Source organism: Acipenser ruthenus, chromosome 25, assembly GCF_902713425.1.
Source record: "Acipenser ruthenus chromosome 25, fAciRut3.2 maternal haplotype, whole genome shotgun sequence".
In the NCBI taxonomy this organism is placed as follows: domain Eukaryota; kingdom Metazoa; phylum Chordata; class Actinopteri; order Acipenseriformes; family Acipenseridae; genus Acipenser; species Acipenser ruthenus.
This window is the reverse complement of record NC_081213.1, coordinates 21,178,671-21,203,003: the sequence shown is the minus strand read 5'-3', so window position 1 is coordinate 21,203,003 and position 24,333 is coordinate 21,178,671. Positions and strand designations below refer to the sequence as shown.

At 34.7% G+C, this 24,333-nt stretch overlaps 1 protein-coding gene across 16 annotated transcripts in view; it reads left to right on the top strand.

Moving 5' to 3' along the window:
- The window catches only part of LOC131701508 (neural cell adhesion molecule L1-like protein), a 69,472-nt gene extending 47,718 nt beyond the window's left edge, over positions 1-21,754 (top strand). For 6 of the 16 annotated variants that reach the window (XM_058999752.1, XM_058999758.1, XM_058999755.1 and 3 more), the window contains 18 exons: positions 228-394; positions 1,123-1,288; positions 2,026-2,150; positions 2,737-2,838; positions 3,278-3,475; positions 4,599-4,669; positions 5,909-6,131; positions 6,937-7,052; positions 7,797-8,001; positions 8,370-8,492; positions 11,038-11,217; positions 12,341-12,382; positions 13,110-13,181; positions 14,816-14,929; positions 15,612-15,773; positions 16,577-16,708; positions 16,907-16,979; positions 17,794-21,754. In XM_058999752.1, the coding sequence (XP_058855735.1) occupies positions 228-394; positions 1,123-1,288; positions 2,026-2,150; positions 2,737-2,838; positions 3,278-3,475; positions 4,599-4,669; positions 5,909-6,131; positions 6,937-7,052; positions 7,797-8,001; positions 8,370-8,492; positions 11,038-11,217; positions 12,341-12,382; positions 13,110-13,181; positions 14,816-14,929; positions 15,612-15,773; positions 16,577-16,708; positions 16,907-16,979; positions 17,794-18,010 (2,488 nt within the window). In that variant the 3' untranslated portion in view covers positions 18,011-21,754. The remainder of the gene's footprint in view (positions 1-227; positions 395-1,122; positions 1,289-2,025; positions 2,151-2,736; positions 2,839-3,277; positions 3,476-4,598; positions 4,670-5,908; positions 6,132-6,936; positions 7,053-7,796; positions 8,002-8,369; positions 8,493-11,037; positions 11,218-12,340; positions 12,383-13,109; positions 13,182-14,815; positions 14,930-15,611; positions 15,774-16,576; positions 16,709-16,906; positions 16,980-17,793) is intronic. The other 10 variants (XM_058999768.1, XM_058999763.1, XM_058999762.1 and 7 more) reach the window with 9 other exon arrangements.
- The last annotated feature ends 2,579 nt before the right edge of the window (positions 21,755-24,333 follow it).

Here is a 24,333-nt window from a genome sequence, read left to right as displayed (position 1 = left end):
AATATAGCTCAACCTGCTGCAGACATTTATGTCAATAGTATTCTGCATAATCCATATATAGCAATGTATCTATCACCTTTTTATGAATCATATTACATTGACATCCACATGTAATTCTGTATTGTAACTGAAATCTTTTAAAATAATCCACTACATTCCAAGGATAATCCTCCAGTTAAAATCTGACAATTTCCTTACATTGTGTATTCTGATCTGCATATCAACAGGGACAGAGAAGACTCAGCCTCACCTGTTCAAGGTCCAAAGTATTCTATATATGAAAATGGTTCCTTGAACATAAAGAATACTGTAAAGGAAGATTCTGGGCTGTATACCTGTTTGACTGGAAACACAGAAGGAAAAGCTGCAATCACTGCCATATTAGATATAAGAGGTATTTTAAATTGTTAAATATGGATGAAATATGGCACACTCTTTTTTTTTTTTTAAAGGTCACCACACATTAGTTTAAGTATCTATTTGTTAAAAAAAAAAAAAAAAAAGTATAAATGTGTGCTTTTAAATATGTTTATTATTGATTTATTAACAAGTGATACCAGTTTATTAATAACACTAAGCTTCAGGTAATGTCATACAGTGATACTGTTTTTAATACATCAATTATATTAATAACAGATACTAATGTGTTATGAAAAAAGTGTTTTAGTAAATTTCCTGTACTCCCCAAATACAATTTTAAGCATGAACTGGGATGTTTTTTTTTTTATTTACAAATGAACACACATCTCTGACTGTATTTCAAATATTCCAGTTGTATATTGTCTGGCTATGTCAGTGCTAACATGCATTGTATAGCTGAAGAAAGGCAAGATAATTATTGTTTTAACCCATGTATATTCATTAGCGTAGGCAGTCATTTTGTGTGGGTAAACATGATTGAACAACAAAGCAATAACTGTAATATTAACAGTTACTGGAGCAGCCCAGGGGTGGGCAATGATGGCATTGTACTGTAGGATAACATTATTATTATTATTATTATTATTATTATTATTATTATTATTATTATTATTATTATTATTATTATCTTTATCTTTTCACAAGCAGTACAAAGCTGCATAATAAAGCCTTTTTTTTTTTTTTTTTTTTGGTATTCTTTAGACGCTACACAAATTGTGGAACCTCCAGAAAATATAAAGGTTCTAAGGGGAAGCACAGCTCAATTCACATGTGGAGCAAAGTATGATTCTGCTTTCGCAAATGACTTCCAGGTTTCATGGAATAAAGATAACGAGGAAATAACTTTTATCCACACAGACAACAGCAGGTAAGAACAACCACAACTTATGAAGCTCATAATTACATGTATCATTTGTGTGGTTCATGTGGTTTATTTACAGTGTATGTCTATTTAACGCACACTCCTCTCTCTTGTCTATAGACACATACTGTACTTCAGCTATCAGGCATGTTTCTCTTTGAAAACCCACATGCACCAGGTTTTAAAGTAGGGCTAGAGTTTTGATTAAAAAAACATGTAAAGTGTGTCATTTTCTCCATCTCATTCCTAATGTAAAGGGTTTTGTGAAACTTCAGCTGAGTTTCCAAACTACGAGTTGACAGATAACACCAGTGTGCTGCGGTGTTGAACCAGGCCCTCCACAGGAGAGACAAAGCTAGTTTGTGTATTTCAATCAGACTTGGCAGCTGCTCACACATTCCTCAGCTGGGCTGAGGGGCTGCACTCCGGGGAAGAGACACAAAATCAAGATGTTATTAAAGATTTCTTGCCACTGTTGGCTCGGTTCTTTAATGAAGAGGAGTTGGAAACGGCAGGTCTTAGTCCCAAAGGAAGCACACTGCCGCTCCGTCTCCACCTGTCACAGCAGGGCCACACTGATATAATGAAATGATACTCTTTGATGGTTTTACTCATTGCTCAAAATAGTCTTTAAACACACATACAGATTTTTTTTTAATGCATTACGAAATACATTAATGGTTAGCATTAATTATCCTGTATGTTATACTTTGTTTAAGAGGTTTTTCTGTTCTTAAATTCAGATTTTATGTTGAAGATGGTGTGTTGCAAATAATGAACGTGAGTGCTGAGGATCAAGGAAATTACACCTGTGTAGCTAACACTTCCTTAGACCAAGCCCAGGAAACAGCAGAGCTTATTGTGTTGGGTAAGGTTTTAAAAACTTACAGCATTTGATATTAGTTTGTCATTGTGATAGTGTTATCAGAAAGTAGGTGTAGGGTTGTAGCTGTAACATTACAGCAGTCACAACAGCACACTATTATAAAGTGGATATAAATAAACATTTTAAAATATAAAATTAAAACTTAATTGTAGATATGCTGTACACCAGTAGTTGATAAAACCAATTCCACAGAACTTTCATTTTAGATTACTGTACAGCTAAAAAAAAAAGATAATGATATTGTTATCTGTACCACTATATTTAAATATTATATTCTTCCCCATGTGAAAAAGACATCAAATAAACAATTTGGCAAAACATGTGCCTACTTTAACTTGTTTGTAGAAGTATTGAAGGAACAGACACAGTATGAATGAAAAAGGTAGACATTCATTACACAGAACATTCAGATTTAAATATAACTGCTGCAATATTCAAGAAAAAAAATTATAAGGTAAAAATGTACTAATTGTTAAACATTATTCTCTATTACATTATAAATGCATATTCTATGTTTTTATTTTTATTTTTTATTTTTTAAATAAGATGTACTTTGTTATATTCCTAGATGTGCCTGACCCACCAGAAGAACTGAAACTCTCTGAACCTAAAAACACAAGTGTGAGACTGAACTGGACCCCTGGGAACAGTCATAACAAGCCAATAATTGGTACATCAAGGCTATTACAAGTGAACATCCTGCTCCTCAACATCCTTTACTGAACACATTAAAAGCATTACAGAACACCTACTGTGTATATCATCCTCACTAATTAAGTTCACTCTTGAGCACTACGTTGATATTGTTGATGAGCGTTATATCTCTTCAACACAGTAATGCTATGTTAAGACTACACTCTCTTGCTAAAATCTCAAATCCACATGTATCCATGCTTAGAACCAAGAGTTACAAGCTCAGTGTAATAACCTAATTCTTCACGGATCCAGGCATGTCTTCGCAGCTTCTAAACAGCATCCTACAGGGGAGTGCTACAATATATGTTACACTGGTGTCACCATGCTTAATTGTTTTCTGATTCAATCTGGAAACCTTGCTTTTGTTACACTCATGGGGACCTAACATAATGTGCGTGTCACTCTTTAAATAGAGTTCATTGTTGAATATGAAGAATCCAGATGGAAGCCAGGGGATTGGCATGAATTGGTAAGAGTTCCTGGGAATCACACTTCAGCACTTCTGAAGCTACATGGCCATGTAGACTACCAGTTTCGTGTCTCGGCAATTAATGAAATTGGAAGAAGCCAACCCAGTGACCCTTCAGACAGATACAAAACTCTACCCACAGGTTTGTTTTAATGGATACTATCATTGTCTGAGCTGCATGCTATTTAGAACCGTTGCATCACAATGACAGTGTGCTCTACACTGTGCTGCAATGATAAGGTATGACTTATTTCATTTAAAAAGGTGAAACATGATGTTGTAATTGTGCTTTCTGTACACCTTGTTGGTCTTTTGCTTTTGTGCTATTTGTTTAATTTGTTTAATTTAGATTATGGTATGGTAAGCAAACTTGTTAAATGTGCAGACAACACAAAAATAGGAGGAGTGGCAAACACTGTTACAGCAGCAAAGGTCATTCAAAATGATTTAGACAGCATTCAGAACTGGGCAGACACATGGCAAATGACAGAAGTGTAAGGTACTGCATGCAGGAAATACAAATGTGCATTATAAGTATCATATGAGAAATACTGAAATTGAAGACGGAATCTATGAAAAAGACCCAGGAGTTTATGTCGACTCAGAAATGTCTTCATCTAGACAATGTGGGGAAGCTATAAAAAAGGCCAACGAGATGCTCGGATACATAGCGAAAAGTGTTGAATTTAAAATCAAGAGAAGTAATGTTAAAACTTTACAGTGCATTAGTAAGACCTCATCTAGAATAGTGTGTTCAGTTCTGTTCACCTCGCTAAAAAAATGATATTGCTGCTTTAGAAAGAGTGCAAAGAAGAGCGACCAGAAGTATTTCCGGTTTAAAAGGCATGTCATATGCCGACAGGCTTAAAATCGATTCAGTCTTGAACAAAGAAGACTATGCTGCGATCTGATTCAAGTATTCAGAATTCTAAAAGGTATTGACAATGTCGACCCAAGGGACTTTTTCGACCTGAAAAAAGAAACAAGGACCAGGGGTCACAAATGGAGATTAAATAAAGGGGCATTCAGAACAGAAAATAGGAGGCACTTTTTACACAGAGAATTGTGAGGGTCTGGAACCAACTCCCCAGTAATGTTGCTGAAGCTGACACTCTGGGATCCTTCAAGAAGCTGTCTGGTGAGATTCTGAGATCAATAAGCTACTAACAACCAAACGAGCAAGTTTGTAAACTTTCTTATGTAATACTGTGCAATAAATAAGAATAGATGATCCGTTCTAATAATTCAACGTTTCTTTTTAAAAGCGCCAGAAAACAATCCAGGTGGCATCATAATGGAAGGAAATTTGCCTAACGAAATTCATATTAAATGGGAGGTAAGGAAGCAAATACATGTATTTAATGTATGGATTTTTTGGGGTCTGTAATATTGTACACATGTGTATGTGCACACTTTTTATTCAGTACAGACATTTAAAAATGCAGTATAGTAACTGTGCTATACAGCTACAGTAAAAGAAAACTACTCTCAAAATATAGAAGTGGTGTGTGATGGCAGTCAGTAACTGCAGTGTACGGGTGGTTGTTAGATTGCATGAAAGGTTTTCATACCATTAAACTCAGGAGTGTTTTCTGTTGTGGTATAATTAGACCCTGTGTAAGGAGAGCGTGTGTAAAAGTTCATGTTATTTCATAAAAGAATAATAACAAAAGAAGAGTATTTATACATGTATTCTGTTTCTTCTAACTTAAAAGAAGAATGTTGGATGCATTCTTTCTCAAGCCTACAGTGACATTAAAGAGGTTACATAATGTGTCGAATCTGTCATCATTAATGCCCACAGTTTTATGGCCTGTAATTGTGTTTTCTGCTGTTTTGCTCGGGTATCCCACAGTGTGAAGCATGCCAAAAGATTATTTATTTATATGTATTTTTATTTTTTTATTTTTTTTATTTTTTTCTGTTCTTTTGATTCAGATTTTGTTTTCAATTCAGCAGGTTGCCATGCAATAGAACAATCCAGTATATTCAAGTAAAACTGTACTTAGTTTTTTCAGCTCAAATCTACTAGTTTGTAACAGAGTGTAACAAGAAAAATACAATAATTGGCTGTTTTTAAATAAGGCTGAGCTGCATACATTATACCGTTTGCTGTTCGCAAAATAAGAGTATGACTTGGTAAATATTGAACGTCGAACTTCAGAATTATTTTTTGTTTGCTTTTAGTTTTGATTAAGTTAATTGTATTTTAATAAATACAATTAATTGTTTTCTGTTAATTGCATTATAATTCACTTATTTTCGCTCAAGCATAAAACACTTCACAGTTCTTTCTTACACTTTGACATGTGTATTTTAACCACATTTAAGAGATTACAGGAGACATTTGTATAGATCATTGCAGCGATAGATATTTGGCATGAGCTGCAAAAGCAAACAGAAGCTAAGTGGGGAAAAAAGAAGGTTCAATAGTGCTGAAACGGTTTAGTGACAACCTAATGCAGATTCTAAATGAGAAAAGATGGGCAAAAGTTCAGAAATTGGTCCTAATATTTTGTAACTGTTGTGTAACCTTTATGTTTGTGTCTAAGTGTTCATTTTAACCTCATGTCAGCCTCTGAAGCCCATTGAACAGAATGGTCCTGGACTGGAGTACAAAGTAAGCTGGAGACGAAAAGGATTTGAGGATAACTGGAATGAAGAAGTAGTGAAAAGGCATTCCTTCTTTATACGTAACACTCCAACATTTGAACCATACGAGATTCAAATCCAAGCGATAAATCATCTCGGCTTTGGTCCTGAGCCAAAAGTGGTGACTGGATTTTCAGGAGAGGATTGTGAGTGTATTTGAATTGTAATCCTTTCTGAGTGTAGCAAATAGGTGGAATGACCTATAGGATATTGGAATATCATCTGTATAACTGTTATAAATGTTTCCGACTGAAGAACGATCTTGCAGAAATGTACCTCTTTTACTGCCCTAATCATGGCAATCAAGGTTCATGTTATCAGAATATGATATCGAGTAAGCAAGGAACAACGATTTGAACAATACTGTATATGATCTTAAAAACAAAAGTAAATGAGTTTACCCATTCCCTCATATCGTATAGCGGACAGTAAACAATGCTGATAGTGTTGAGTTACGACAACCAAATGGTATAGGAAAAAAACACAAACACGAATACAGTTTTTCTTTTTTTTCCGATGGCAGACATTTTAGTTGTAAATTATTTTTGTATTACTAAATTCAGCACTATAGTGTTAAGTAGTTGGATTGTATTCTACACATGAACCACAGTTAAAGTAGCATTCTTCCCCTTTTACAATAATTAGGCTTTACAGCCAACATTTTACATTCTGCTGTAGACTGGGAGGGCAGCTTGCTCCAGGCTTCCCACTAGCTCACATTTACCTGTTAATGTGCGGGGACCCGTCACTGCCAATTATATACAAATTCACTTTGCATAGCTTGTGCAATCTTCTGTGTCATCGCTTTCACATCTTTAGCTGGTGAAACTATTAGGATTGCTGAAGAATAAAATGTTTTGTCTGGAAAATGAATATATTTGATATTGTATTGAAGATTTATGAGACCATCTGATAATGCCTATCGCCGTTTTCATTCTGCTTTTTTTTCAGTCCCAGAATCTGCACCTCAAAATGTCACAGTGGAGATCATGAACAGCACAGTAATCAGGGTCAACTGGTTAAGAGTTCCACAGGAGAGTATCCGTGGCCATCTTGGGGGATATAGGGTTGGTTTTGGTTTAAATAACTTAACTGGTAAATGACTGAACACACTCCAGCTGCATCAAAGATCGGAAATCCTGCTAAAGATCGCTCTGTCCAGTACAAGAAGGGGACATTTCACGTGCCTCTTGATATTTTACTTTTAGTAATGATTTTTTTTTATTTACTTTTTTATATTTCACTGATGGTGAAAATAGAATGTCTTTAAAAGGTGGGCATAAAAAAAAAACTAAATATTTAGCCATTTAACATTTGCTGTTTTTCAGGTAATAGCTTAACTCCAGAGAAAATGATACATTTTTAATGTGACAACACTGTTTTTTTTTCTGCTTTAAGAAATATTATGTTTAATTGTGGCATATTTTGAAATACCTATTTTTACAGTGATACAAATACAACCCTACTTATATGGGTTTAATTAAAAAAAACTTTGACTTGTAGTGGAAAACTGTTGCCCTCTGGTGAACAAAATATGACCAACAGCTGCTGCTAATAATCAAACTTTGATGTTGTGTGCGTGTGTGTGAGGACCTAGAAAAAGGTCCAAGCACCAAAACAAACTATCATCCACGGTTTATAATGAAAATTCCACCACCTATTTAAATACTGTAGATACAAGGACAGGCAGGTATAACCTATACTGATTAACATTTTCCTCACCCATGTTGAACATTCCACATTAACCCGCTTGTAGCAAGACATTTTTTACTAAACTAAATACTGGACACTTTGAGCATATCTTGTTACAGGTTCACTGGTGGAAGGTGAGAAGCTTGCTGGAGGGGAAGAGAGGGCATAGCGAAAAACATTCTTTGACATTCCATGGGGACAGAAATCATGGAATGGTTCCAGGACTGAAACCTTTCTCTGAATACAGTCTAATCGTTATGGCTTTTAATGGGAGAGGAAATGGACCAGCAAGTACGCCTTTCACGTTTAAAACCCCAGAAGGAGGTAGGAAAATATTTTCACATTCCAGAAACAAAAAGTTACATTTAGACAATATATTGTTGAGCACACATTATTTTAAAGATTAAAAATATATTATTAAATACAGTAATAAATACAAAACAATACTATATTTAGGAAAATTATATAATTCTGTACAAATGCACACATACACAAAGGTGAAAAAATAACTATTTGTGTGCAAGATGCTACTGGATAGAAGATAGAAGATTTTGAGGGGTTACAAAATCCCTTCAAATACTGTACTATATCTACCCATTACATGATTACAAGCGTGTTTCTAAAAGACCAGATACATTTTAATTTAAGGTTATTTGAATGATATTAAGTGACATCTGCTTAATGCTTTCCAGTTCCAGAACATCCTGCTTTATTGAGAGTTGCAAGTTTCAGTAAGGATTCAATAACTCTCTTATGGGTACCACCACTGGAGCAAAATGGCATCCTCACAGGACACATGTTGCAATACCAACTGAGTGAGTACAAGTTAAAATGTTCACATCCAGTCTATGTATAAGTTGGAATTAACACAGGTAAATGGTTTGCTCAGCATTACATCGCTGGTGAATTAGGCAGTAAAAAAAGCAAATGTTGACAGTATTAACCAATCTTAAGTATTTGGGTATGGCTTTTTATTGTAGTGTGATGACTGAACACAGTCATTAACCCAGATTTTAACCTCCACAGCATCTGGTATCATGACTTCTCTCTTGAGACTTCCCTAGCACCTGCGGTTGCCAGCATAATATAAACCACTCTGGGAATGTAACAATATATTTATTATTAGTATTGTATTATTAAAGCACAGTATAAACATAATTGAACGATAGACCATACAAATAAAATCCCATGCTTACAGATGGACAGATGGGCTAAAACAGACCAAATACCACTCCAACCAAAAAAAACAGGAAAGTAAAACAAAACAATACTTTGTTATGTTTCCCAGGGGTGTATTTCATATTGATTTCTTTTTAAATGTCTTCAAGGCAAAAATAGATACCAGTGAGACAGAGCTGAAATAGTTGAAGTTTTCCTTCTGGCGGGGGCTTGTCAATTTCTGATTCTGATGAAAATGAGAACTGCATCATATGCAGCAAGCTGCAGAAGGCTGTGTCGGGCTGTGCCAGCACATCCATTCTAGAGTGTAGGGCAGCATGCCAAATGATGAGGCTGTCCCTTGACATCAAGATCAATGGCATCAGCTCAGCTTCAGGGAATGCTTACACCCAATCCAACTAAAAATACCAGGGCACACACTTGCAGTGTTTCTGGGTTTCCTTTTCAATAAGCCTGTTAGAGTGGGACAGACTTTCAATTAGACATAGACCAGATGCTCTTGGAAGAGGAGGAAATTAACTAAAAAAAACATTCAGTTTGTCTTCCTTGTTTTCTTCTATATGAATATATTTGTTTGTAAATTACAGTACTTGGTTTACGAATTTTTGGCAGACACCCTTTTATAATCCTTTTTATTTATGCTAGTACTTTCCCCACATGATATTACTCTGTGGAGTCAAAAGTATGTTAGATATGCACATTTAAACTGCTTATAAAGCAAGACATATGTTATGTGCAACAGCGGAATTTGATGGATACTCCGAGCTGCTGAAAGACTAGACCGAACAGCTGAAAGCATGGGGGAAAAGCACGGAAGAAAAATATATAAATCACATCATCGTCTAGTATATGCTTTACAGATCTTTACATGTAAAACCAGTGTTACTACACTTCAAGGAGTTGTTACCTGAAGGGGATAATTCTGTCTTCAGGGTACCATTGGTAAAACAGGTGAACAAATGTTTGCATATTTACTTTTTCTTCTACAGTGGCTGACGGTTATTTATTTCCTTTTGCCTGTATTCTTCTTTGGTTTGGGGTATTTTACAGTTTACCATATTTGTATTTACCTTATTTATTTTTTACAATGCTCTGATGTGTTTTTCTGTCATTTGCCATGTTTGCTGGCGATTTACCCTCATTTCACAATACTTTGCTACACATTTACCATAGTATAGCATAGAAAATGAAATAGACACAAGCAGATTCCTGGGGAATAGATTCATTTATGAAACAAATGATATGGCATTTTGGTAAGATGACATTATAAAATGTGGCTATTAACCCTTTAAATTAACACATTTTCATGAAAGGTGAGTGACAGTAAAACTGACAATTGTATAGTCAATGGCAGAAGTATGTTTGAATCCTACTGGACAACTAGCTTACAGTCAAGGTTTATTTTATGCTGTGGAACCAAAATAGTTTATTTTGCCCACGACATGAACCCTATGAAGTCAGATAAGTTTAAACATGAAATAAACAGCATAGAATATTTTCACAAATCTGTTAACTACAATTAAGTCTATTTGACAGATAAAAACAGTTTAATTTGCCTTACACAGAACAAGTCTTACTTACTTAAAATAACTTCATAGTCATGGCCAGAGCGCCCTGCTCAATTAGTGAAATGATCTTTTTCAAACATCATGTGAAATGCTTGATGAAAGACTAATCAGGGTTGGAAAATATTATAGGACAATGGAAATACAGTACAGGAAAAATAATCAAAGATGCACTTCTATTGTCTTGTGAGAAAAGTAAAAAGTATATGATGCCTTCAGTACTTATCTACAAGTGGCAATTGAACAGCTACAGCTACAACATACTGTAGTTTGGTTACTTAGCACTGCTGTTAAGAATCCCCATTAAACCACATCATGTAGTGATGGTACTGGAATCTCACGTCTTCTTATACCTCAGTGCAAAGGTTTCCTGCACTCTGATTGGTTATGAACCAGTCCTTAATCCCTGTAATAATTTACAGACCGAATCAAAACAATGACTTTCCTCAAAAAAGTGACCAATAGCTATTAATTCCCTCTTTGTCTGGATATGTTCCTTAATTGCCATCTTCTTCTGCCTCCTCTTCCAATGATTTAATAATCTGTGATGGATGAAAAATACAACAACAAAAAACTACAGTAGGTGGTAACATGTTCCTTTTGTCCTTTATTTCAGTTAATGATACGGAAGAGCTAGGCAACCTGCACAACATCACCATCTCAGACCTTACAGTGACCAGGTGGAAGGTTGGGGGCTTGGAGACAAGCAGCAAGTACAAGTTCTATATGAGTGCCTGTACCAGGGTGGGCTGTGGAAAACCAATTACAGAAGAAGGAATAACCACCATGGAAGGAGGTAAAAGGGAAGGAGGGAAGATATACGAAAGCTGCCAAGCTTGTCATATTTCCATCATTGTACCACTATATTCATAGGCATATCATGGTGGGTGTGCCATTTATCATTTTGATAAATGTACAACTATATATTGAATTGACAGTGAAAACTAAATGCAGAAATGCTCAGTTTGGAACAAAGCACATACATCTAGTAGATGCAGGGTAGAAACTGCAGTTCATAATTGTATGGAAGAAAGCTTTGTCAATGTTACAGCTGCCTTGTTCTGTAGCAAAATGAAGAGGGCTTTCAAACCTTTTTTTAAAGATTTCATATCGAGCTTTTTTGTCACCTGATTTCTGTCTCATCTATTCAGCAAGGAATATTTGTTGTACCCCTGAACTGGTGTACACTATGTTAAGCTTGAGGACTTGCATTGCAGTTTATTAAACTGAGGAGTTTTAAGGTTTAGGGCCAGCATTCATTTTAGGATCAGGGGTTACATTGGGGTTAGTAATCATAAATAAAAACTGAAATGTTGGTTCTGCTTTGTGACATGATTCAGCAGGAACCGTTTAGATTCCATACACACACTGTACAGTACAGTTGATACAACACACAACATAAAAAGATTGTTAGATATCCGTAGGCATCAACTATTTATTTATTTATTTATTTATTTATTTATTTATTTATTTTTGTTGAATAATCCTGGTTTTGAAACTGCACAATCATTTTTATTTTTGTTTTAGATATTGCTAAATGATTGCCACTTATATTGTACTTGAAATGCAGTCATTTTGTTTTAATAGACACGTTGAAACATCGGACCCCTAGGGTAATACCCTTCACACCCCTAGTAATATACTTTTTTGAACGACAAAACAACATTGAAATTAAATACATTTATAACAGCATTTAGCAAATAAAATCTTTTCACAGATAATATAGTTTAAACATATATAGCAAAGGTGTTTTGCTAATCTTTTTAGGCCACTATTATCTCTTTGTACTGCATGTTTCTTGTACTTCATATTTCCTTCTTTTAACCTGTTGCAATACATGCATGGTATACAATTTAACGGTGGTATGAACTGAAGTATTACTTTTATTGTATTACTCTTACCTTTGTTTCTTTTAAAAGATTTTACTTCAGCTACAGCGACAGCAGGTGATACAAACTTCAGTATGTAGTTTTCAGTTTCTTTAGCAGTAGAAAATAACGAAATTACTCCCACCTTCACATATTAGAATTATCTAACCTCTTTGTATTAGCACCCTCAGGCTTCAAACTTGAAAATAATGATGGACTTTGCAGCAGCTATTATCCTCTAGAAAACCCCAAAAAAGGAAACTGCATCTCCATGTAATGCAATATAATCACCATTAGAGGCCTGATGGTATAATTAAAACATAATAACCATGTTCAATTTAAACATGTCTCTCAAAACAACACTGTCGCAGTGTAGCACTAAATGAAAGTCAAAGAACACTGCAAGATGAGCTGTACAATAAGCAATTACATATTTTAACCCAGCGTTTAACTCTGGTCACATGTTACACAGTACACACTACTAGAAATAAGTATAGCATATACATATTATTGTATGCATAATAATGATTTATTTGTCCTAACTATTTTGTTAATGAAATTGCAATACATTATGCAGTGCTATTTGCAGTATATGAAATCATATCTATTAAAAGATATGCCATACGTTTTACTAGGAGTGTACAGTAATTCTAAGTGTATTGCGGTTTAAAACACTAATTTGGTTGCAAATATAGAACTTGTATGCACAGAAAAAGCTACTAATGAATACTATCTGATATAGCTTCCTTGGGTACTAATATTCCTTCTAACCTGATGCTGAATGCATATGCTCAAAAGTCTATCTCTGCTTTTTTTTCAGGAAACACCACCACTCTTTCTATTCCAACTACCACTCTTTCCCCAGTTGCCAATGTCTCTCTGTCTTCCATAGGTATTCAATTATTTCCAAACTTCCCTAAAATTGTTTGTTCTGGTGAGAAAAAAAAAGATACTATACTGCTTATTCGGGCTATAGTTGTAACTACCAGTAAATTGCTTTTTAACATTGACTGACTCAAGTAAGTTAATCAAGGGGTTTGTATAAGATCAAACACTGCAAGGCCAAGGGTCAAATTGTTTGTTCAGCCATCCAGTATGATTTATATTATTTCATGTATGCACTCTGCTGGTAATGACCTGTTTTGCTGTATGTGATGCCAAGATTTGTATGCTACCTGGTAATGACCTGAGATTTATAAACACCATCCCTAAATCAGTAACCCATGTGGGGAAGCCTCAAACCAGAGCTCTCATATTGCAAATGGCACACCAGACTTGGGAGAATTGATACATAGATTAAGTAGTTTTGGTTGCAGAACCACCACCAACTACTATGATATCCTAGTTTATAAGGCAATGCTGCAGTGCTACCATGAAATCAAGGACTAATGTACTGTATTTGCAAACTTAACAAATACATATACATTTTGTTTTTTTTTATAACAAATGCAAAAAATAAACAAATACAAATGCTCAAACAGCCAAGAAAACCTGTCACTCCATTTTCCACAGGGCCCCATTTCACTGCAGTGCTGAAGTCCTAAGTTTTAGTAGCTTTATATTTATGTATTCCGATACTATACAAAGTGACATTGAAGAACATGATATGATTTTTATTGTTTAAAGAAGCAAACCTCATTTATGTAGAGACTTCAAAAGAATGTGTTGGTACAGTAGATATAAGTCTCCTACTTGGCAGATTTCTTTGCACTGAAAACGAACATCTTTTATGAGTTCTCTTCCTGATAAAGCATCCTGCTGTGGCAGCAGCAGCTTTCAGCAGGATTTAATATCAGCGAAAACAGGAAGATGATAAACGCTTGCTGAGAGTTGGATATTTTCAGTTTAAGTCTCATGTCATTGTGTGGTGCACCTGTAAAGTGATTCAATATAAAATACTGGTAAACAACACCATATAGTATGTGTATTACAGTATTATTATTATTATTATTATTATTATTATTATTATTATTATTGTGTGTATGAAAAACACAATCAGTATGCTGAAGTGATTTGAATCCCATAGGAATATCTATGTCTTTCCCTGAATACAGCAACTGAAGAGTAAATATTTCCAATACATAGTTCAAAGATTGGTCATAATCAGCAATTTACTGGTATTGGCCATTGAAAAACAGACATTTGTCCATATCATTTCAAAACATGTCTTCCAATCCACTTCATTTGGGCTTGGCAGAATATACCTGTTGCAACACTCCAAGTGCCGTTAATTAAGTCACGTGTAATTTCTAAATTACAGTATCTTTATATTTCAGCTTGTATTCTATTATGATGTGATATCAAAAACAACTAATTATCAATGTAATACATCATTAAACCTGTTTAATCTTGCTATCTGCTGGTAATTTTCTATGAACCAGCAGGCATGTATTTCCTAGCTTTTATATAATTGTATGGTAATTACAGTTCCTGCTGTTCGCATTGCATAATTGAACCATAACTGTCTTAACTTTCCTACTAACCATAATCTACTTTTGCTTCTCTTCTTTCCTTCTTGTTCGTTAGAACCAGCCTTACTGAACATTAGTTCTTCTGTTAGTGACACCAAAGCTAACATTAGCTGGATTACTGGGATGGCACAAAAGGAATCTGAGTTTTACATTGCATATATGAATAACCGTAAGCCACTGGTCCTTTCCACTTTATTGTCTTTAGTTTCTCAACTTCCCATTAGCCTGACTTAGGCTAAAGTAACGATTAAGAAAATGGGAATATTTTTTTTTACTCAGTTGTATTTGTAAAAGTGTACTAAGTATTCTACTAAGTATTGACATACATTTTTTATACATACACCACATCGAGCATGATCATTTATCCTGTTAATACATTTATGAGCCACTCAAATGGATTTTAGTGTCCTTGGCAAAAAATAAAAATAAATTGATTATAATGATAATAAAATCTTTTTGAATGGCATATTACAGAGCAAGGAGCAATTAAATAGTGTTTGTATGTTTTTAAAACAGTGTCCCATCTTTGTTTTCATACTTTCACACTGTGGCTTTCTTGACAGAATAGTAGAGCAATACACTTTGAAACTCTTTTAATTTTGATTTATTTCTGATAAACAACATCCAGTGAATCGAAACGGAAGGGTTTGTAAGTTTGGCACCATTACCATAATATCTAGAAAACAAGCACATAATGTGAGCATGACAAAATAAAAAAAACATACATGAATACTGTGATAATCACTAAACATTCGGTGCTTCCTTGGTCATTAATATGCTTCCTGAACTTTAACAATGTAAAAATAACAACTATTTACTATTTAATTGGTTGTGCACCTTTCATACTGTAGGTAAAGGTAACTGGAAGATTTCAGAAGCAGTAAATATTTCACAAAATTTCCACATCATTGAGGGACTTGATCCTGGATCTGAATATACAATCCGTCTTATGACTAAGAACTGGGTTGATAATACTAGTATTTTTGAAGATGTGGTCGAGACCAGGGGGAAAGGTGAGGAGTTAACCCTGTTTAAAAAGGCATTCTTAGAGAAATGATCAGTACCTTAAAAAAACAATAAACTAGATACTAGATATTTGAAGTACAAACATTTACAAGATTATCTTTTTTTAACACAGTATAGTATATTAATGATAATTGATTTTCCCCATTAATATTACTATTTTAATTGTATAAAGTTTACCTTGGACTGGAACATGTTTCAAAATTTTGTGTAAACCTTATACTGACAAATTGGAAATGAATTTGCAGACTAGATTCCAGTACTGTACCTACAAGTGGTAGAACGACATCTCTTTTGCCAGAGTTGTTTATGTAGCTGCTTTTTGACTGTGTTTACAATGACATACTACTCTTTGAAAACACTTTATTACATTGTAGCATTTTTTTTTTAGGTGTTATGGTGATCTTTTTGGTTTTCCTTTCACTGTTCTTGTGCTTATGTTTATTCTAACCAAAATCCTTTTGCTAAAGAGACACTTTTGCATGACCTGCTTGCTTTTTGCTTTGGTGGCTTGGCTTATATATACAGTGAAACCCTCCGCGTGACACTATTTAAAATAACTTTTATGAGAAAGAAGCTTCCACCCAGGTTGCTGAACTTCACGGTTAGAAAGAACTCAAGCAAGAATATAATTTATCTTATTGATTATATGAGGATGCTATTTATTTTATACCATACGTTGACATTTGATTGCAATATTTCGTCAGCATTCAAATACAAAGAAGCTATAAATAATGAAGTACAATTTATTAATACAGTTGAAATAATAATCATGGTTTGTTGCATCCAACAGCTTATGCAGGTATTTATGATGGGATTTCCACACAAGGATGGTTCATTGGCGTGATGTGTGCTGTAGCTCTTCTTACCTTAATTATGCTCATTGCCTGCTTTGTCCAGAGGAATAAAGGCGGAAAATATTCAGGTATGTGTAAACTTTTTATTTTAGTATTTTGTATTGCAAATTGTGACAAGTATGCTTAAAAAATGTGTTTATGTGAATATCTTTAGGTTATTTTTGTTTCAGTAATATGGTTGGAAAAAGTGCCAAAAATTTACTTTAAGGGTTAAGCAAATATTCAAAAGAAAATGTGCCAAAATTACAATACATTTTCTATTTCAGTGAAAGAAAAAGAAGATTTACATCCAGACTTAGAATCCCCAGGAATTAATGATGATACTTTCTGTGAATACAGGTAAAATATATATATTTTCTTGAACTTGAGTTTTATTTAGCCTTGAATTGTGTTTTCTGTAACATTAACACTTTGCATTGTTTATGCATGTTAATCGTTTGCATAGTGTTCTTACATATTTCTTTTATTTTGAAAGCAAACCTTACATAAAAGAGTTTTATAAGGACCATCACAGACATCCATGTTCCAGACACATTCTCATCTAGGTAACTGTTGAATGTAGGTAGTAAACAATAACTCATACTGATAAAGCTGTTGTTTATGTTTCAGTAAAGCTGTTGTGTGTGTTTATTGTGTGTATTGTAGTCAATATTAAGCAGTGTAAATCTACACCATTGAATGGTAAGCAGTTGCATCTTACTACTGTAAATATGAATTGTTCATTTGAGAACATTTTTTTCATACTGAATGTAATTTTATTAAACCATAAATGGGTATAAATTTACATGTGTACTCATGGACCAGCAGGGGGCAGCATTCTCTCTTAGCACAGTCAGTAGATCAAAGACTCAACCTACACTTTAGTTTATCAAATCCAATAGAGTCAAAGTAAAGTCTGCGTCATCAGGATGAATGTTTCATTCAAGATTCAAGTTGATTGTTTTTACTGTAGGTTTCTTATTCAAAAATCTTACCACATGATATAATACAATCCAAATCCCATTAACATTGTTGGCATCTTTGTATACAAGTACAAGAAATGGCCAACATAAAAAGAAAACAAATGTTGTGTGAAGTATAAAATTAATAATAATAATAAAAAAAAATATTCTTAGATAACACTCTTCATTGTTTTTCACACTTCTAAATTAAGTGATAATGATGAAAAACCACTAAAGGGAAGCCTTCAGTCGCTGGATGGAGAAATTAAAGCTGCAGAGAGTGGTGACAGTCTTGCCGGTTATGGAGATGAAGAGCATGATCAGTTCAATGAAGACGGCTCTTTTATTGGAGAGTATGCTGCACACAAGAACAAAGGGCCTGTGGGGGTGAATGGAAGCTCAAAAGGATTACATCAAGTTACTGCATAAGGAAATGGACACAACACTTATTTTGTGTCACAACTGTAGACAATACAGTATACTGAACGGGAGTGTAAAACATATTCTCTGAAGCACAATTTCGAATGAGAAATCCTGAATAGTACTATTGTATGCCACACTGCCATTTCAAGCTCACTGTATGGCAAGTGCCTGCATACTGTGTGAGACTTGGAATAATTGTTTTCAAATTTATACATTTGTGGTTCGTTTTATACATTGTCTGATGAAATATAAACTACTTTGCTTCTACTGTTTTTGAAAACGCAACACTGTTCATATTTTGATCTTAAGATAAAAGAAACTGTGATATCTTCTGTCAATTGATGTATGACTAAAATGAGAAATGCATGTGTAGCCTTTTACTGTCAGTGTCATATGTAGCTGAATATATTTTATCCAGCTCCACATGTATAATCCAATGCCTATACATAGCAGTCATGTGTGCATCGCTAGATATGAAGACAGTTTTGATCTCTTGCAGCAGAAATGTAATATTATGTAAAAAAAGAACCCTGATTAGATAAAGAAATGTGTTATTATTGGCAATTGTATGTCCACTACATACTACTGTAAGACATGCACTGTAGTAAAAAACTAAAAGAAAAAAGAATCCCTTAAATCTGAGACTTAAACATGCATGCCAGTAGTCCAGAAATTAAGTATAGATTGAAAATGTCATTTAATATTAAACTATTTAGTTACAAGTGTTTAGACTTTAGAAGCTACTCAAATGTATTTGTGTCAAAAGGCAGATAATATTTATCTGAACCCTAACAGTATGTTTAAAAAAAATATAAAATATATATATCGGTATGTTTACTTTTGTGAAATTCAGGGGACGTGAACCAGGGCTTCGCTATTTCCTAATTTCACCTGTCTATCATCATTGGCTCCCTATTTAAACCCAGTCACAGCTCAGCTCTTTCTCTTGTGTTAGCTTTTTTCCTCCTCCTCCTATCTTTTTTCATATGACGCGTGCCTCTGTGTCAGTCTCCTGTGGGTGAATATTGATTCTCACTTCCGATCTAGAGTTCCCATAACTCCACAGGTTCTTTGTGCAGTCAGAAGGGACCACTGGCCACACTGTTCTTTAACAGCTCATGTGCTTTATCTTGCCTCATGAAAGAAGGCTCTGTCTTACTTCCTCCTTTATCCTCCTGGGACATGGCCCTCATACTCTTAGTGCTTGAATCCCATAACTAACAATTATTTGTGTTCTTTCAGATTCTCTTTTCTTCCTTACGTCAAGGCTTCGTATGAGCCGTTCCGTCCTTTGAGGGTCAAATCCAGTCGTTAACTGGGACCCAATTTGCGAGGCCGAGCCTATAACGACCCTGATAAGTCAGAGGACTCTGTTTTTAGGGGCCCGGAGGCCGATAGGGCCAGCCTCAACTCCATAGGGAAGGCTCTCTCGATTGGAGTCCAGCCCATCCTTTTTTTCTCTCTCTCTCTCGCTCTAGAGGCCGACACTCCCTTCCTCTCGCAGCCCTGGTTCCCACCCTGTGAAATTATATATATATCACACACACACACACACACACACACACACACACATTTACTTCAGGTTATTTCAATGTTCTGCCATAAAACAAATCACTGAAAGCTTCCAGGGTTTTAATTTGTGTTTTTAGTATTGTCACATCCCTAATCTGGGACCTGATGTACTGCAAACACAGGTTCCCGTTCAAAAGACTGTAATCTCATTCAATATAAAGTGGATACACAGAAAAAAAAAGAGTGTATTATATTTTATGGTTCTGTGTTAAGTTAAAACAGCTGCCTAGTTTGTGTCTGCTGGTAAAAAGAAAATAAATTGTGATATTCAGGGGCATGAAGAAATTATAGACATTTCAACAAATCTGCTCAAAAGGTCAAGCTGTACACTGTATATTTCCTTTCTATAAAGCCTTTATCAGAATGCATGGCACTTTTTGAACAATTACAGCTTGGTTTTAAGTACAACTACTTTTTGTCTTTTGTTACGTGTGACAGATTTTTTTTTTTTATCCAAGATTTTGCATATTTGTCAATTGTGATAATATTCATTACAGAGAACCCAATTGACATTTACAGATGTCATGTATTCATTTTGGAGAAAGTTTATCTTGACAGATTTTGACAAGAAACATCTTCTCTAAATGACAAACCCTTAACATACTGAATCCTAACCGGGTTGTGCCGTTTCTTTTCTCCCTCTATGGTATTGGTGTGCAAGGAGTTGAGATTCATCACAACTGGACAGTGTTATTTTGGGTAGCAGAGGTCAGATAATTTGTGAAATCTGAGATGGCATGTCATTAGTAATCAGTATCTTGTATAACCCAAATTGCTTGCATTAGCTTGCACAAAATAAAATTATGGAAACATAACTAAAAAAATATTGTTCAATTGAGAATCAAATCAATAGAAATGCTTGGGATTGACAGATGCGTTTTTGATAAGAATAAGATAATGTCAGAACTTGTCAGCTTCAGGCTATTTTGTTACTAAACATGCCATTTCCCAAACATAATGGATGTTGCCACAAAGCAGAAATACATTGCTGATACTAGTCAACACCATTCCTGGTGCCCATTAAATTCAAACTAGAAGGCTGGAGTGACTGATTCATTGAGCTGCATTTGGTTATTGTAAAATGAGTGCTGTGTAGTGGTTAACGAAACACATTGACTTTTGACATTGACACAAAAGTGTCAGGGCTGAGTGGTCCCAAATGCTGTTTTCAGCAGCCAGATATGCTTTATTTTTGCCAGGCCATAATGGGTATCAGTCCTACATTGGATTGTTTTGTCTGATTTTATTGGGGCAGTACTATTTTTGACAGCTGCTGTTATAAAAATATTACTCTAGTCATTGCTGTTTAGAATCTATATTAAGCACTGAAACTGGATGCTGACCAATCAACATTAAAATGAATACTTGCATTCTTCTTTTCAGAACCAAATACACCTTTCTGAAATTTGTATCTGTTTTACGGGTTGTTGAGGTTTTATTTCCACTACACCTTTTTTTTATTCTCCAGAAAATAAATGTTGATGATAATGTTAATCAGAATATTAATCTGGTATTGGTATTGGGGGTTATCAAGTTTTTTGAAGACACCCCTCGAATTCTCTTTGAACCTGATTTCAACCTGGTCATGCATTTTCAGCAGTCATGTCCCCAATCACAGGTTGTTTCATACATTAAACTTTGGAATAATCTTTTTTGTGGGTTGGATTTAGAAAATATCACTTTGATCTGTCCATTCAAGTACCAAAAGAACATGATTTGGTTTTATTAACTGTACATGACATCTGTTCTGTAGTTAAAAATGACCTTGTGCACCCTTACTTTAGTGGAAATAATTGTTACTGTTGAACCAAAGTTTATTTTTTATTTGTTATCCTACCTGTATAAAAGCTTTTCTTTCATCACTTGTATCAAGTTTAACATTGACCTGTTTTTATAATTTGATATTTTCGGCATATCTTGGTATTAAAGGAATCAGCAACTGAAAAAAGAATATATTTGATATTGTACCGTGGCATCTGATCAAGTTGTGAATAATAGCATCCCAATTCATATTTGCCACGTATGTTTGCCAGTTTCTATTTACAGCAGCCAGTACAATGTGGTAGTTTAAAGCATGAAGCAGACTTGATAAACTATAGGTTGCAAGCCTTTCTATGTGTTTTTTGCATATTGTATTGTTTTATTTTAATAGTTTATTAATAAAGTTCTCAAAATGCATATATTAGGTCTATATAGTATTCATTGTGAGATATATTTCTGTTACCCAACATGTTGATACAGTACATAGCCTCCAAAACTAAGCTATTTAGTGCCATGGAGACAGATTGGTTCAGAAGTAAAAAGCTTTGCCTCTTAACTCTCAATAGTAGAAAACAACTTCAAGTTGAATCCACCGCCAAACTTTTATGAAGTTTCCCTGTTGGTTAATAGGTCATATATTTTAACCTCTCAGTCTCAGTGTAATTGGATGCAAAATGCTTTTGAAGAAATTAGATAGAATCTCAGCACTGGAAAATTAGTTTCTTCATCTCATCCATTAGACTTTTGCGGTTTTTCATTTTCTTTTCCATGTAGTCCAATTCGATTAAGATAAGGACATTCAGCAGGCCATAGAAATACTGTTTTGTTTTTTGCTTTTTAAATCAAATTAGCTGCTTTCTAAAGTGCAGTAGGGTTCATTATACAGCTGAATGTATCTTAGAGCACAATTGAGTTACTTCCAGATAATGTTGTTTTATTAAGGTTGCTGTGTCACATAGTTTTGCAAAAGGTTTGCATTGGAATTCTGATTGACATGCTTTTACAACTTGCAAACTATTCTGATGCATTGTATTAATAGTGTAACAGATGAAAAGCATGATTTTGACACCCTGAAGTGCAGTATCCTGGGAATTAAAGAAGTGTTGGACCACGAACCAACTGCAGGAAAAGTTAGCCATCTATAAGAAAGGAAAAGCAGGGAACATGCACTTCACATTTCTATACCTTTCATGTTTGGATGCTCCAATCAAATACTTTTTCTTTTTTTTTTGGGGGGGGGGGGGGGGGGGGGGTTGGAGAAAATGAAAGCTGAGTAGAAGAAGATTGCATGTCTGAGGCTGTGAGATAGAGTTGCAATGGAATTATTTGCCAAGCTCTGCGGGAGAACTGGGTTGCACAAGGCCCTACCTTCTCATTAAAACCAGAATGAAACTTACAGTACCATGCATAACTAAATCTGAAAAAGGGACTCTGTATGGGCAAATGCATTACAGCTGATTATTCAAGTTGTAAATTCTGAGAAATATTTCATTTTCTTAATGCATGTGAAGCAGAAGAATGTGAGGAAATGGTTAGCACATTGATAACAAACAATAGGCCTATTGTACTGTACAATGTTAAAACATGCACTTTTCAAATTAGTCTACAGTTCATGATTTAAATGTTCTCGGCCTTACAAGCAATTTAAAATGTCCTGCTGGGAGCTTGAATGCATTTTCCCCCCTTGTAGTAAGCATTGCTGAGCAGTGCTGTGAAAGATGCAGAACTGCCTACAGCTACAAATATAGTGAAGTAAAGGCACTTTCAAGTACTGAAATTATTTGGGAGTAAGCTGCTTACATGATCCCCCCTTGTTGGTGCTTTACTCAACTATCTTGTCCTCTATAATGCCTTATTCAAATGAGTTAAAAAAAAAATAAGCAGAGGTTAGACTGAGATGCCTTATTGTCTGCAGAATGATTTATAAGGACTGTTCATATGCTTGTGGTTGATGCAGTGCACAGCAGAATGTAATAATGAAAGGTTGGGCAATTTTATTGAGTGGAGCAGGGTATGGTAACAGAAGGATTTAGCATCAATAAAGGAAGACAGCCATTACTTATTTATTCTTTTTGATGAATATGTTATTGACTATGAATATTAAATAATGTCATTACATTTCAGTGGTCACTAATGGATATAGAATATAATGTTCTAAATATGCCATCCGGTTTCTCCTGTCGATTCACTGCAGGGAAAAAAAATTATAATAATATATATTATATATATATGTACCACATTAATAAAAAAATGTGGTATTAGGCAAGTTAAGCATATAAAAAGTGTCAATTGAGCGAAGCAGGGCTAGGATTTACAGGGTAATCAATCATTTTTCCCCCTGTTCATGAAAATAATGCAATTGATGGCTAATGGAATACGTTTGGGACCAGTGGACTTTGTTCTTAATGGAGATAAGTCGTTTATTGCTGCTTAGTACTTCAGTATACAGTTCTCTCATTTAGCTTTTTTAGATTTAACCCTTTAACCAAGAAACATTTTAGCATGTTGTGCTTTGTTGTGTATAGATTTTCACAGCGACTGCCCTCAGAAGTCATACGTGTTTGAAGTCATGTTTACAAATAGCGACCTCCGGGCATCACTGGGTTCATATTTTTTCTGACAGGTAGTTTTCATGATGTCTTAGGATGCATTCTGGCCTACTCTATAAGGTATTTCAGTTTCACTTCTAGACTTAAAAGTATAAAATGAATGAAACATTACTGAATATATATTAATTTGGATGTGCTTTAACTGCTATATGTAGCATACTAATGTGTTGTTATGGCAGTTTCTTTTTTTAAGATACCCCATTAAAACAGTGCAGCCAGTTCTGAAGTGCATTTGAATAAAAAGAAGAGACTGCTATTATCTGGTTGCAATTGAATGTAAATATTATTCTGACATATAATAGATATGCATATGGATAGTACATCTTGAAGTGGACATGCTGACTGTTAATAAGGTACTCTCTCATTATTTCAGTGCAGTATCTTACT